General features: G+C 42.2%; 1 protein-coding gene across 5 annotated transcripts in view; it reads left to right on the top strand.

Moving 5' to 3' along the window:
• aplp2 (amyloid beta (A4) precursor-like protein 2) overlaps positions 1 to 13,890 on the top strand; it is a 52,390-nt gene that overhangs the window by 34,304 nt on the left and 4,196 nt on the right. For 2 of the 5 annotated variants that reach the window (XM_085371048.1, XM_085371050.1), the window contains exons 4-14: positions 1,507 to 1,619; positions 2,969 to 3,186; positions 3,407 to 3,603; positions 3,988 to 4,155; positions 5,757 to 5,890; positions 6,298 to 6,372; positions 6,691 to 6,849; positions 7,951 to 8,079; positions 10,318 to 10,417; positions 11,147 to 11,320; positions 13,275 to 13,357. In XM_085371048.1, coding sequence (XP_085227174.1) covers positions 1,507 to 1,619; positions 2,969 to 3,186; positions 3,407 to 3,603; positions 3,988 to 4,155; positions 5,757 to 5,890; positions 6,298 to 6,372; positions 6,691 to 6,849; positions 7,951 to 8,079; positions 10,318 to 10,417; positions 11,147 to 11,320; positions 13,275 to 13,357 — 1,550 coding nt within the window. The remainder of the gene's footprint in view (positions 1 to 1,506; positions 1,620 to 2,968; positions 3,187 to 3,406; positions 3,604 to 3,987; positions 4,156 to 5,756; positions 5,891 to 6,297; positions 6,373 to 6,690; positions 6,850 to 7,950; positions 8,080 to 10,317; positions 10,418 to 11,146; positions 11,321 to 13,274; positions 13,358 to 13,890) is intronic. The other 3 variants (XM_085371049.1, XM_085371051.1, XM_085371052.1) reach the window with 2 other exon arrangements.

Consider the following 13,890-nt stretch of genomic DNA (forward strand, 5'->3'; position numbering starts at 1 on the left):
AGTGAGCAAATGTCATTGTTAGAGCTCTACTTGCTTAAAAGTGGAGGACAGAAATATCAGCAGCAAATCCATAAAAATGAAGGGAGTAATCATGCAGAATGGCCACTTCAAGTGTTTATTTTATAATAATTTTGTTATATTATTGGGCTTGGCTGTTCTATTATTCTACTGTAATGCCCTGTGGAGTCATGACAGAGCTAATTTTTACCCGTTAACAATATATAGAATTGCAGATATATGGGACAGAAATTGAGCTATAAAATGTGGTGAAATAGAAGTAGTGCAAGAACAAGTAATGAGAATAAAGGGTATAAAATGTTCAGTGACAGAAGTGTCAAACAAAGCCATGAATCATATCTTCATTGAAAGCCAGAAGACAGATAAAATGTTAAATCAGATGCATTCAGTATTCTGTTGAATAATTTTGTGCCAACCAGCAATTGCACAATTACTTAGATGCAATTGATGTGTCTAAGTAGAGAACCTGGATAAATCTGCTTAATGTGGCTAACCTTAACCATTGGTGGGTATAAAGCAGACGGGGGTCTGAAGGGGGGGTGGTGAGAAGCAGCTGCTGAGTCCTCTACTATTTCAGGCTCTCTTCTCTTCCTATCCTACCCTCTCATTTTCCAAAACACTGCTTTTTCGCCCTCTACCCGCCTGCCTCGCCTCGCCTGTGCTCCAGCAGCCCTGCCTGAGGCCGAGTTTAGGGCGAACCACTAAATGAGCAGTTATAGGACAGCTCCCAGCCCTCATCGTGAAACCTCTAGACCCTGATTTGTGTGCTTTCAGCCCGCGCTCTAAACCTTCTATTCATTGGGCCCTCTTTTTCTTTCCCTGCCTGGCTGCCTGGCTTTCCATCTGTTTCTGGTGGCCATGGCTCTACCTGAGCAACTTGTCACACTGCCAGCATGTGAGCAGTCACTGTCCTTTTTAATCTTTCTTATGACCCCTGCACCATTTTCTCAGACGTGCATGTTTTTCTTTTTTCATCTTAAATCTATTCATAGGAACTCACAAGAAACCTTTCAAGCCATTTATTTCTTCCAGATCCTCTTTCTGTCAGCTCGCTCTATGAATAAAACATCGCTGAATTGAATTCATCAAGCAAATGATGTCATTTTCTTGCAGGAAGAGCCTGGACTACCTTAAAAGAGTCACAGTGTGAAACCTGATTTTCTCCACTGCCATTTTGATTGCAGATGGGTAACAGATGCAGCTATAGAAGGGAGATGAATCCCTCTCAGGTTCTGAGGCAGCTACAAGTGTTAAAGTGCCAAATGCCCTCTCTGTTATACCGCTGGAATGAAGTATCTAGGACCAGGCAGCTATGAATTATTGAATCTCGGCCCCCTTTTTTGCTCTTCATCTATTCCTTTTTAGTCCGACTATGAGATATTTTTATAAACCCTGGCAGTGCTGTTAGGCAGTGATTAGGCTTTTTTTGGACAGATTGGTGGTGTGAATAACAGGCATATTGGTCCATTTTCTGTTTTGCTGTTACAGTGGGCGAGTTTGTGAGTGACGTCCTTCTGGTTCCTGAAAAGTGCAAGTTCTTTCACAAGGAGCGTATGGACATGTGCGTCAGCCACCAGCAATGGCACAGTGTGGCCAAAGAGGTAAGGAAGGAATCACCTCACAGGAAATGGTGGGAGGCTGTGTATCCTGTGGGAAGACGTTGTTAGCTTTAACTCGCAGATTAAACAAGTCTCTTCTTCCTGTCATACGGATCGTTCTTATATTACTTGCCCGTATTTCCACTCTAATGTCTTTCCACCTGTCTCTGAGAGTCTCTGAGGTCCTCTGATCATAGACGGATGGGGAGTCCTCACATTTCAGCTGTTAATCAGATTAGTGTTGTGGCTGTAATGCAGCTAATCCCACAGGGCGGCTCCAGAGCCACCCCTTTGGGGCCAGTATGACCACGGCTCACAGAGCCAATCATGTCACTCCCTGCCTCATGCTCCCTCAGTCCTACAGTCCAAAAAAAAATAGGCCAAAGACTGAGTATCATCTTCAGCCTTAGTTTGTGGGGCATCCAAAACAACCTGTAGTCGATAACAAATATGTTACACCTAAGCACGGATAAATCTTGGCAGAGGGAATAAGTGAGTAAGAAAAATGCTTCAAAAACAATCTCTCCCTCACCACCTGCCACTGGGATGTTCTTAAGCAGGGCGGCAAATTCAGTGGAGTTTCTCAGCCGCCATCAATTAGAGCGAGCTTGCACTCAGTGCTTGCATCAGCATTGTTGAAAAATAGCTTGGCAGTTGAAGGACTACATGACTTTTTATCATTCCAGTCAGTATGTGGCTGAAGAATGAGCTCTATCCTGCTGGTGGAGAAACCTCCTCTGCGCAGCACTATTCTTGAAGTTAGAATAAACAATGAAATTCAGCTTACATATAAATGTTCTTACAGTGCTGGGAAAAAGTATTTCCCCTTTTCTGAATTGCTTTCTCTTTTGCATATTTGCTACACTTGTATATTTCAGATTCTTCAGACATATTTAGCAAATGTGAGAGCAGCCTTTTTGTTCTTCTTAGTCAGCAGTGATGTTTACATTGGAGCTCTCCTATGAATGCCATTGTTGCCTAGTCTCTTACTTATTGTTGAGATTCACCAATATTGACTAATCTTGATTGAATGGGCTTGGTTGCACCTTTGTAAACAGTCACTTGGAATAGCAAATAACCTTGTTATCAAAGATCAGTGAAAGAAACAGGAAGTCTTGTCCTTGGCATTCTACACTGGAAGTCCTGGTGGTTGTGTCCTGAGGCTCTTAAGATGATTGCTTCTTCCATAACTCACATACTCCTTTATCAGGCCAGGCTTTCGTTGATGCTGAGGTCTTTTAAAATTGTCTCGATTAATAAAAGTTCAACAAATATCACTTTGTCAAAGTTAAAGCTGGTAAATTGGAGAGTGACCGACCCCGTGCCACGTGCCCTTTTCTTTCACCCCCCAGGCCTGCGGCAAGAGCTCCATGGTGCTGCACAGCTATGGCATGCTGCTGCCCTGTGGCATTGATAAGTTCCAAGGCACAGAATACGTGTGCTGCCCCGCCTCTCGCACAGAGTCCACCCAACCTTCCCTCCCCTCCCAGGAGGATGACGAAGATGAAGAGGTAGAGGATGAGGAGATTGACGAGATGGACCTGGATGAAGAGGAGGCTGTCGAGGACAGGTGAGCAATTGCGAAGGTGGAGGGCAGACTGCATCTGGATGTGTTCATGAAATATTGCAAGCAAAATAAGCGCTGTGTTGGGAAGGGCGGATGTAACTGGCCATCTGGATGAATTAAAGTTTTGTGACATTGATCCATGGCAGCTGCTCTGTCTCTCTTGATAAATCACTCCTTTCAATGGCTTACACCTCTTCACTTAACCGACTCTTTCCCTCATCAGCGAGACACCAGCTGACGAGCAGCCCACACAGAAGGAGGAATTGGTAGATGAGGATGAAGATGAGGAGGTGGAGGACGAGGAGGAGTACCACTATGTCTATGAGGACGAGGAGGCTGACAAGGAGGATGAGGATGAGAAGAAAGAAAGCAAAATGTCTGACAACCAGGATGAGGACAAGATTCTACAAGAAGTGAAAGGTTTGTAATGTGCTGTTAGATGCTTTCATATCATCCACTCAACCCCCTCCCTCTAACTCTCCCTTTATATGCACTTGCCACTACCTACATCTTAAATATAATCAAACCTTTTCAACCTTTCAGCTAGATCCAGTTATACCTAAATCCCCACCGGTCTGTAATTAGATAAGCTGAGCTCACACCACATACTGTGATGAACTGTTCTTCTTGTATCAGACTGAAGGGACATATCACCCTTTCTCATTCTTAGATAAGTCAAGCTCAGGCTGAACAGAAAGGAGGTTATGAACATGTTATTATCTAGTTTCTGTAGTTTTCTGAGTGTTTGTAATTGAGACTGCTGCCCAAACTGGCTGGTTGATCTAACAAGCTGTACTCTGGCAGCGGTGTGCACCCTGGAGGCTGAGACCGGCCCCTGTCGTGCCTCCATGCCCCGCTGGCACTTCGACATGAGCCAGAGGAAGTGTGTGCGCTTCATTTACGGTGGCTGTGCCGGCAACCGCAACAATTTCGACTCAGAGGAGTACTGCATGGCCGTGTGCAAACGTCTGAGTAAGTCTCACGTGACAGAGGCCGCTTTAACAAACCCTCCGCTCTCTTTATCTGTTTGTGTCTTTGCTGCAAACTTCCCACTGAAAGCCTTCAAGGAAATTATAGATGTAGTAAACAGAACACCTGTTCTGCAGTCGTTCTTTCCACGTTATTTCACAGCCACGTCCTCCTGAATATACTCTAAGCTGTTCTCTTTTGCTTTATTTTTCCAAACAATTATTTTTATTAATTATTTCAGTTTAAAAAATCATATCAAAAGTGACAGAATCTTCTTGGTGCAAAGAAGGTATTTTTTTTTATCATCAGTTAAATTAGTTGAAATCTGTTTAAATGTGAGTCAGATTTTGTTTGATATTTAAATGATGATGTAAACCAATTCTTCAAATTACCATTTATTTGCTACTTCTTAATCCGTCAGATTTCATCCTTGCATCACTACACATAATGACATTTTTCATTTACTTTTTTTATGAAATAGTTTATTTGTAAAGACAAGATATAGCAGGTTCATTACTTTAGTGAAACGCTCTACTAATTTTGAACTGCAGACATTTTCCATATTAGTATTATCTAGTAGAAAGAAATCACATTTTCATTAGGTTTCATTTGAATATAAAATTATTTGAATAAAAGATTAAATACTGGAAATGTTATTTTCTTCCAGTCTTCTGCCTGACTGTCAAATCGGAGTTCTCTGTAGCAGTAAAAGAGAAAACTGTAAAACGCATTTAAAATTTAAACTAAATTTCAATTAAAAAAAAAAAACACTCATACTTTCCCCTCAGTAGTGTTCCTCTTTCTTCTTCTTTGTCGGTCAATGTTTGCTCCCGGCATGAGTTTGTTTCTGTCTGTCTATCAGCAACCTGTCTCTTCTGATCACAGAGCACTGCAACTATTTTTGTTAGAAACCACCAGCATATGTCAGTCAGTAGCCCCTTTTTTTTGCACCTGCAGTGATTTACTTCCCATCAGGTTAGACATAGTTCACAGTTGTAACCAACTGAATTTTTTCTTCATTTTTAAGGACTGAAGCTGCTAAATTTAGGAATTAGAAAATAAAGGTCCTTATTTTTAACCCATTCCTCTTTTTTAAGATGACGGGGCCAAAGTGCTTGAGGTGTCTTTCTATTTGCCAGCCTGAAGCAGGACTGTTTTTGCAAGTTGCAGGGATATGAGGAGGGAGCGGTGCGTGACTGTATAGAACAGAGCCCTCTGGCTTCACCCCCTGTGACCCAGTTGTCAAATACGGAGATATTTCTATTAGTGTCGGAGATGCGACCTGTCAGCAGAAAGCCGATTGGAAGATGAAAAGAACTGAAATGGAAAGACTGTCAGATTCTCTTAAATTTATCAGACTTACTGAGGGTGGAAGAATGCCAATGAGAGGAGTGCATCTGTGAGGATTTAGGTCCGGCGTCAATCTCCTTTCGCCTTTCAGCTCTTTCTCTCTGTGCCCAGTTGTCTGCCTGTGTGTCTGTCTTGCTGCCTACCTGTTTCTGCCAGGATCGGCTGGTCTGCTAGCCCGTCTCTCTATGTGTGTCAGTCTGTCCGGTTGTCAGTTTGCTGCCCTGACCTCTCGCCATCTGTGTCTGACTTTGCAGCCATGCCCCCGACTCCTCAGCCCACCGATGATGTCGACATCTACTTTGAAACCCCCGCCGACGACAAGGAGCACAGTCGTTTCCAGAGAGCCAAGGAGCAGCTGGAGATCAGACACCGTAACCGCATGGAGAGGGTGAGTTTACCAGCAAGAATCAGGACGCTGATTCCTGAGAGGCAATATGTAAGGATCTTTCCACTCAGCTGCACTGTGTGACCACATTGTACATGATCGCAGATGCTTTGAAGAGATTTATTTCAGTAAAGCTGGTAGCTTTTTTGTTGCATCATTGGCAGTCAAATAGATATTTGTAGGAGGAAAAGGAGCAAGTGTATTATCTATGTTGTTTTTAAAAAAAATAAGTTAGAAGTCACATAAATCATTTGAATTTGAGATAACAACAAGAAACAAAGTCATACTTTATCAGTTTCTTACCTACCTGGTATTGTTTTCCCAACAAAATAGCAGTTTTCTGAGTCATCGTAGGACTGCCTTTTATCTCCATTTCACTTCCTTCCCTCTCTATGCACTTCTCTCTCCAGGTAAGAAAAGAGTGGGAAGAAGCTGATCGCCAGGCTAAGAACCTGCCCAAGGCTGAACGGCAGACATTGATCCAGGTAAGACACTGATCCTTTCCCATGGGAGTCGCCCCTCCCCTCGGTTTGTCCCTTTGTTTGAATGAGGGATGATGGCTTGGGTCCCTCACTCCCTGTACCATTAAAGATCCCGTTTCCCTGGCTGTTCCATCTTTATCACTCTAAGGCTAAATGAGGACATTGTTTGAACGGGAAACCTTCTAAATGAGTCCCCAAGTCCCTTAACAAGCCTGGAAGGCGACATGAATGAAATTGAGACTTGTGTTTTTCTGTTAGTAGAAACTGAAAGAGTGCTATGCAGTTTAGTGTGCATATGTAAGATTTTGAACTGGTTTACAGCACTTCCAAGCTATGGTGGAGTCCCTGGAGGAGGAAGCAGCCAGCGAGAAGCAACAGCTGGTGGAGACTCACCTCGCCCGGGTAGAGGCCATGCTGAATGACCGACGCCGTCTGGCCTTGGAGAACTACCTGGCTGCCCTGCAGGCTGACCCCCCCAGGGTAAATGGCACACACCTGCTTCTCAGAGCAACTTTGTCATCCTTACCTTTCTCCATCTGGATGTTTCTTTTTCCTTTCCGTAGTCAATTTGAAAATAAATCTACGCATATATTTCTGTCAGGCCACATTTACCACCAATTGCAGCTAATCTCATATCCTGCTAAAAAGAGCCTCTGACAACTTGCAGTCTATCATGAAGAGAATGGATTACTGCACCCATAAAAACACATATCCCCAAATCCCCCAAAGCACAAAGTCAATCACATTTCACCCTACAGCTATAATCCTTGTGTCAAGTTATTTTTAATTCCTTTTATCTAATAGACTTTTGATGCTTTTTGCCAGCACACAGTTTGGCACTCTGTTAGAAGGTGCTGGTCACCTTTCCAATACCACTAATGTTGGGTTTATCAGCAAAAAGGGAATTGATTTAATGCCTTCATTTGTTCTCATTTCAAGTTTAATGACGTTGCCAGATTTAAGAGCACAGCTTTCGTTACACCTCCAAAACTGTTAATTGCGTCATCTGTAGTCTGATGCTATTTCTGTAAGTGCTGCAGAAGATTTTATGTTATGTTTTATGTGAAGTTAATCATTTTGCATTTCAAGCCAGCATTCTCATTGTTCTTCTCCTCGGATATATGACGAGCAAGAGAAAAACAATTTTCACTTATTTTATGTCTAACATAAAGCTAAACGGGTCATTTTTAATGAGAGTCTAAGGAGCTTGGAAAGAAAAGCGTTTGGACTAGCTCCTTAGACTACGATGACCTGGATGACTGAGAACCTTCACAGACTTTTTAATGAGAGGCACATAACAACAAAAGGGCTTGTCATTTTGAGGATTGGTTTCTTAAATAAACTTAAATCTGATTAAATTTGAATCCTATGAATGAAACATTTGGCTGAATGAAAACAATGAATATCACTTTTTGGTTGATAATTAAAAATTAAAAGGGAAATGCATTACAATGCATGTCAATTATACTCTCACGAAACAGGAATATTCAATCATGCAACAGCCAGTGTTATACAGAAATGTTTCCAAGGCCATATTGTACTATTTGACCCAACTGATCACCCTGCCCCATTTTTCCGCAGCCCCACCGCATCCTGCAAGCCCTGAGAAGGTACGTCCGTGCTGAAAACAAGGACCGCCAGCACACCATCCGCCACTACCAGCATGTTCTGGCTGTTGATCCTGAGAAGGCTGCTCAGATGAAGTCACAGGTCAGTGGGTTTGTTCCTGATAATTATCACTAATACCTCATTTGATTTAGGTTAAGAATTGTCAGGGCCCAGAGGTAATGACATAAAATCCCCACATTATGAACGTGTGATTCAGGAAATGTTTATCTTTTTTTGTTAGAATTAATTAGATTAAAACAGCTAATCATTTATCAATGCGTAATATTTTGCATTTGTACAGTTCAATTTTCTTAATTGGTCCCTGCAGCTGGTTTTGACAATGAAGATGTAATGTATTGGACACCGTCTCAATAAATCTGAAACCTCATGCCGAGCCAATCTAAGATCATATACTCCTATTCCTGCTCAGACAAGGCAGGGATAATGATGTCTCCTGCTCATTTCTGCCCTGTTTGTAAGTGTGTAGGAGGTAGAAAGAGTGTCTGTTGCTCTTAGCTGAAGCCCAGGAGGAGTGAGTAGGCTTGCCTGATGGAGGGAGGGCGAGTGCTTCATTCACTTAAGCCTCAGCCGAAGATTAACATTGCGCAGGTCTTGTGTAATGCTGGACTCTGAGCAGCTGCACGGGGATTTGGCTAGAAGCTCCTCTATTAGATGTACTCGTCTCTGTGTGTGTTTGTGTGTGTGTGTCAGTGCCCTTCGACACCATTTATCCTCCACCATGACTGATCATGCAGCAGATGGATGAAAAACACAGAGAACAGAGGAACGGAAGAGACTTTCTTTTAAGATAAATAGTTGGATCTGGGAAATGGTGAAGAAAAAACAATCTATGCTGTTGTGCCCTGACAATTTATGTATTTATTTATTTTTTTTGCCAAGCCTAGAGCCTCTGTCTTCCTAGACTTATTTTCAGTTTTACCCTCACCTGTCTGACTTTAGTAAGGTTGCTTGATGCATCAAAATTGCTTTTTCCAACATGGGGACAATGTAGTTTCCTTAATCAGAAATGCTTCTTAGACACAGACAGGAAGGTGCCAGCGGGCTGCAGAGCACCTTTAATAGGGAAAGGTGCATCATTGCCATCTGTTGCTGGCGCTGGTGCACTGCAGCCATGTGCTGGGAGATTAAAGCAGTCAATCATCATAGTTGGAAATAAACACCGGTTACCTGCCAAAAGCTGGTCAGCTTTGTCTGTAGGGGCTTTTTATTTCCTGCCAACCATTTTGGCAGCAAGAATACTGAAATATTTCTCCTCTTCAAACATGTTGTTTATAGAAATAGTGGTAGTGACTGGAAATGTTTTTGGACATGCCACATTTTTTTAAAAATCTTTTCCATCAAACGAGTTGCTTTTATTTTTGCAACACTGTGATATGGTGGCGATCATTGGGGCCGACAGGCTGCAGATCCTGTCAGAGCGGCTCGGAGCTTCAAGACTAATTTGAATATTACAGGCAGCAACTTGTTTTATGTTTGGAAGTCAGCTGGCTGTGAGCGAGTCTGGATTCATCTCAGGGAATATGCACACTTCCTGAAAGCGCAATTCTTCTCTGAGGCGGCTCTGTTTAAATGTGTGGTCATGAAAAGCTCTCTTTAGTTTAGTACATAAATATGCTAGTTGGAGAACAGAGAGCTGTCTGCCCTCAAGTTTGTACTGTATAGTGATTCATTACATTTGGGGAAAATTTTAAGTCAGTTTCCAACTTTTCCCTTTTCTTTTTTGTCATTATTTTCCTTCAGATTTCAGTTAGATTCGACCTCCTTTTCCTGCTGACACCAATATCTGAAGATTAATTTTAATCGTTTCACACACAGTGACCTCGTGTCACTGTGAACAGCTTCTCTGTGCAAATTTCCAAACATGAAAAGTCAATGCTGTGATCTGAGATATTATTAGGTGACAAAAGGTAACCAGTGGCAACAAAGAGGGATTTTCTGGGATAATCATGATTGGGTTTTTTTTGTTTGTTTGTTTTGTTTGTTTTTTTCACTGGTGTATATTCACTGGTTTAATGTTACAGTAATTGAAATGTGTTGAATACCATAAAATTGGTCATTTAAACTAATGTTTCATGATCCAGAAACATAATCCTTCTTGATCATTATTAAGGATTTTTAGGTTTCCTATAAAATTATAAATTGAATTCAATTATGTGTCTTAAATGGGGAAACTCTTTTGGGGGTCTTTGGGAACTGATGCTGAATTTGAATTATCAAAGCGCTTGTCTCCAATTGGTGGATTGGTTTTAATTAAACTAAATAGAATCATGTGCTAATTTCTTTTGTCACGTGATACCCTGTTTATTTTTTTTAATTCAGGTGATGACTCACCTGCGAGTGATCGAGGAGAGGATGAACCAGAGTCTGTCACTGCTCTACAAAGTGCCATATGTGGCCGAAGAGATTCAGGATGAAATTGGTGAGTCCTGTTCAATGAAAGATCCCTGGGCAACTTGATGAAATCAGATTAAAAACAGCAATGGAAATGTGCCAGAAAGAAGTCAGTACGTCACATTTTCTCTGGCTCATTTGGGACTCATTTGTATCCTTTGCCATTAGTTTCTTTGTGCAGAAGGAAATACAAACACTAAAAGAAACCAGATGGAAGGTTTTAGCACTCCAATTATTAAAAACAGAGAAAAGGCTGAGTTGTGGAAAATTGAATACAGCTATGCAGCTGTACATACAGCTATTACTCTGTTTTTAAGGCGCCTCTGCTCACAACCCCTCATTTTTCCAATTAGACCTGTTGGGACGTAGTGGTGCAATTTAAAGCAGACAGTGTCCACTCATTAAAATATTTTTTCTTTTGTTTCCTTTGCTCCGTTAAAGGAACCATAATATAGTGATGCAGCACACGTTAAAGTGGAGTGGGTGCAGTGACAGAACTGGGTCACAGCTTTCGCCGTGCAGTGTTCTGTTGGGAGTTGTGCAGATTTACACGGAAAATAGCTCTCAGAAAAATAATAATTGGTAGTTAGCAGAAATGGGAACAGACGTTTCTTGCAGCAGTTCTGACTGCTGGGGAAAAATATGCTAACAGTAATCAATGAAGCTTATTTTAGAAACCGCTGCTGCTGCCATGTCCCCAGTTTACAGGTGTCGGCATGCCCCAGGTTTATACTCTGTCATTTGCCCTTTTCTGCAGATGAGCTACTCCAAGAGCAGAAAGCTGACATGGACCAGTTCCTGTCATCCATCTCAGAATCACAGCCAGATGTCACCGTCTCATCAGAGGAGAGCGTGGAAGTTCCTTTGTCTGAGGGCAAACCCTACCGGCCCATCCAGGTCACATCCTTGGGGTCCCGTCCAGATCCAGAGGGTGAGCAGACACAGTCACGAGCAAGATCGTGAACAACGCTGTGGCTGTGAGGAGAACAATAGGCCTTACGCATAAGTCTTTCTGAAGGGCAGTGGTGACGAAGCATGTTGCACAGTGAAAGAGAATAGGTTTACATTGTGTTTTGAGCCAAGCAAATGTGCACTGTAGTCCACGGTTGAGACTTATCTGCGCCTGCATATTTCCCACTGGCTTAGCCTTCAACACAGAACTGCTAAGATTTTTTTTTTTTTAAGTCACAAAGCCTCAGGGTCTGCTACTAAGCTTGAGCCAAAAGCAAGAGGGAAAGAAACAAGCAGTTATGGTTCTATTCTTTTTTACATCTGCGCCAATCAAAAGATTGAATCCTCAAGGAGAGAAAAAATGATGGATGGAACGCTTCCAGCGAGAAGGAAGGCAAATTACTAGTAAAGCCCCAAGCAACATTTAGTATCCAAACCAACAGCCCAGAGGGCTTAGACAGAGCTAGCCAATTCTAAAATGGCTCCCTTTCTGGAGTTTAGTTATCTTTATCATTTATTTTTGGATTCTTCCCTGCTGAACTCTTCCTAATCAATTAACACAGCTTGATAATCCTGCCTTTTCTCTTCTTACCTGAGTTCTTTTCTCTTCTCTCCTTTCCCTTTTCTGACCTTCTTTTTTTCTGTTGCTCATTTCAAATGCCAAGGCGATCTATCAGACTCCCCACGTGCCTTCAAGAAAGGTTGGTGCCTCTGTTGCATCTTGTTTTTCTGCCCCCACTCATCTCCCCAAGCCATTCCCATCTACTATTTTGTTTCACTCTGCTCCTTCTCCTCTTCCTTTCGGTATTCTTACTGTTTCTGTTTTATCAGAAGCCGTCTGGTTGTTTTCTACTTTTTTTTTCCGTTGGCCCCCAGCTATGTTTTGTGCTTTTTGTCATACTAGGATTATCACTTCATGGTAAATAACACATTCAGTGGCTTTGAAATCAGGTAGAGCTAGGTCACAATGAGCCCCGCGTCAGAGACACTGTTGTGTGTTCGTTGTCATCCTGTTCTCAGTGCATTTGTCAAAATACCGTAATTATTTCACCTCCCACAAACTCATTTTCCTCCTCAGTTTCCTACTTCCTGATAGAAGTTGGTAGATTTAGTGTCCCTGTTTGAGGCTCAGTGTTTCCTCTGCTGACCCACAGCCTGAAATACTCTGTTTAATCTGTTGATAAATGACTTAAATTCTTTTTTTTTTTTAGCAAAATAGGAAAACTGCTTCAGGACTTATCGAATCTATATACATGAGTGGTCCCATTGTTCCCATGCTGCTGTGACTGTTATAGCTGGATATAAGATTATGCGCAGCCTGCAGTACAATCTGATAACCTGCCCTGCCAGAGTGATTGGCACCACTGCTCAACGAGGCTTGCAAACGTGCATACTTGTCCCACACTGAATCAGAAGACAGTTTTATTATTCTTAATTGTTTGGTACTGACTAGATTGGAGCACCCGCCGAAGGCAATAAGCTGATACTGAATGTTACTCTCGTTACCTTTTCTGATGTGTTTGTCCCTGGTATGAAACTGTAAGTGTGGCATATATTTTTGAAGATTTGTATGAGTTGAACTACAGTGATACGGTTATGTGAGGGATACAAAATACCAGGATATTCACAGTCGTTTAGTGGGGTCTCGTTCAGTGACTCACTGCATGTTTACAGAGAAATTGCAGATAAATGCAAAGCACCACTTCGAGGGGGCCTTTGTAGAAGGTCAGTGTCATGCTCACAGTGCTCGCTCTGTGCTGAAGGGAAGAAAGGTCTTTGTTGTTACCAGTGAACTAAGGAGACTGATGCAACGGGTGCAAGGACAGTAGCTGGATATCTATGTGCAGCTATCCACCACCGATACCGCCATCCCAGTTTGGTTGTTTGCTTGTGCTAACTTACTGTTATTGACTGTGCTCCTTTACCTCCTCCAGGGTCTGCCATGTCTGGCTTAGATGGTTTAATTGGTGCTGAGGAGAGAATCATCAACAGCAAACCAAAGGTCAGCGAGAATGTGGTAAGAGCTCTATTGTCAGTTTGTGATTGTGTTCGTGCCTCAAAACATGTTTTTCTTTCTGACTTGAGAGAAGCATTGTTAAAGCAAAACACAGGACACGAACAGTTAGATATCATTCCAGCAACCCCAATTTGATACAGTTGTGCTGATGAGACAGATTAATGAGTACACTGTGCTTTCACATAGCTCTTAAGTTCAGCATTTAACGAGACAGATTATTCCAGTAACTATGTTGTCATAGTTACAGCTAACTAACACTGAGCTATTTGCGTGTCGGCGTTTGGCTTCTGCCAACCGACCCTCATTCAGATCAACTCCACACTTTGTTCAGCAGTCATTGCATGTTACTTTCCTTTGCCAAGCGCAGCAGTCTTCTTCATGGATTTCAAATTATGCTTGGCAGCTGTGTGCGCGAGTGTTATGTTTGCTGTTTCGCATGCTAATCCAACATCAACTGTAAAGCTGCGTGTACTTTTACGTGTCTGTGTTAATGTGAGTTGTGCAAGTTTTTTGAGTGCATGCATGTATTTTTT

Source organism: Diplotaxodon limnothrissa, linkage group LG14 (genome assembly GCF_057381915.1).
Source record: "Diplotaxodon limnothrissa isolate DT_005_m linkage group LG14, D_limnothrissa_male_GT1.1, whole genome shotgun sequence".
Classification (NCBI taxonomy): domain Eukaryota; kingdom Metazoa; phylum Chordata; class Actinopteri; order Cichliformes; family Cichlidae; genus Diplotaxodon; species Diplotaxodon limnothrissa.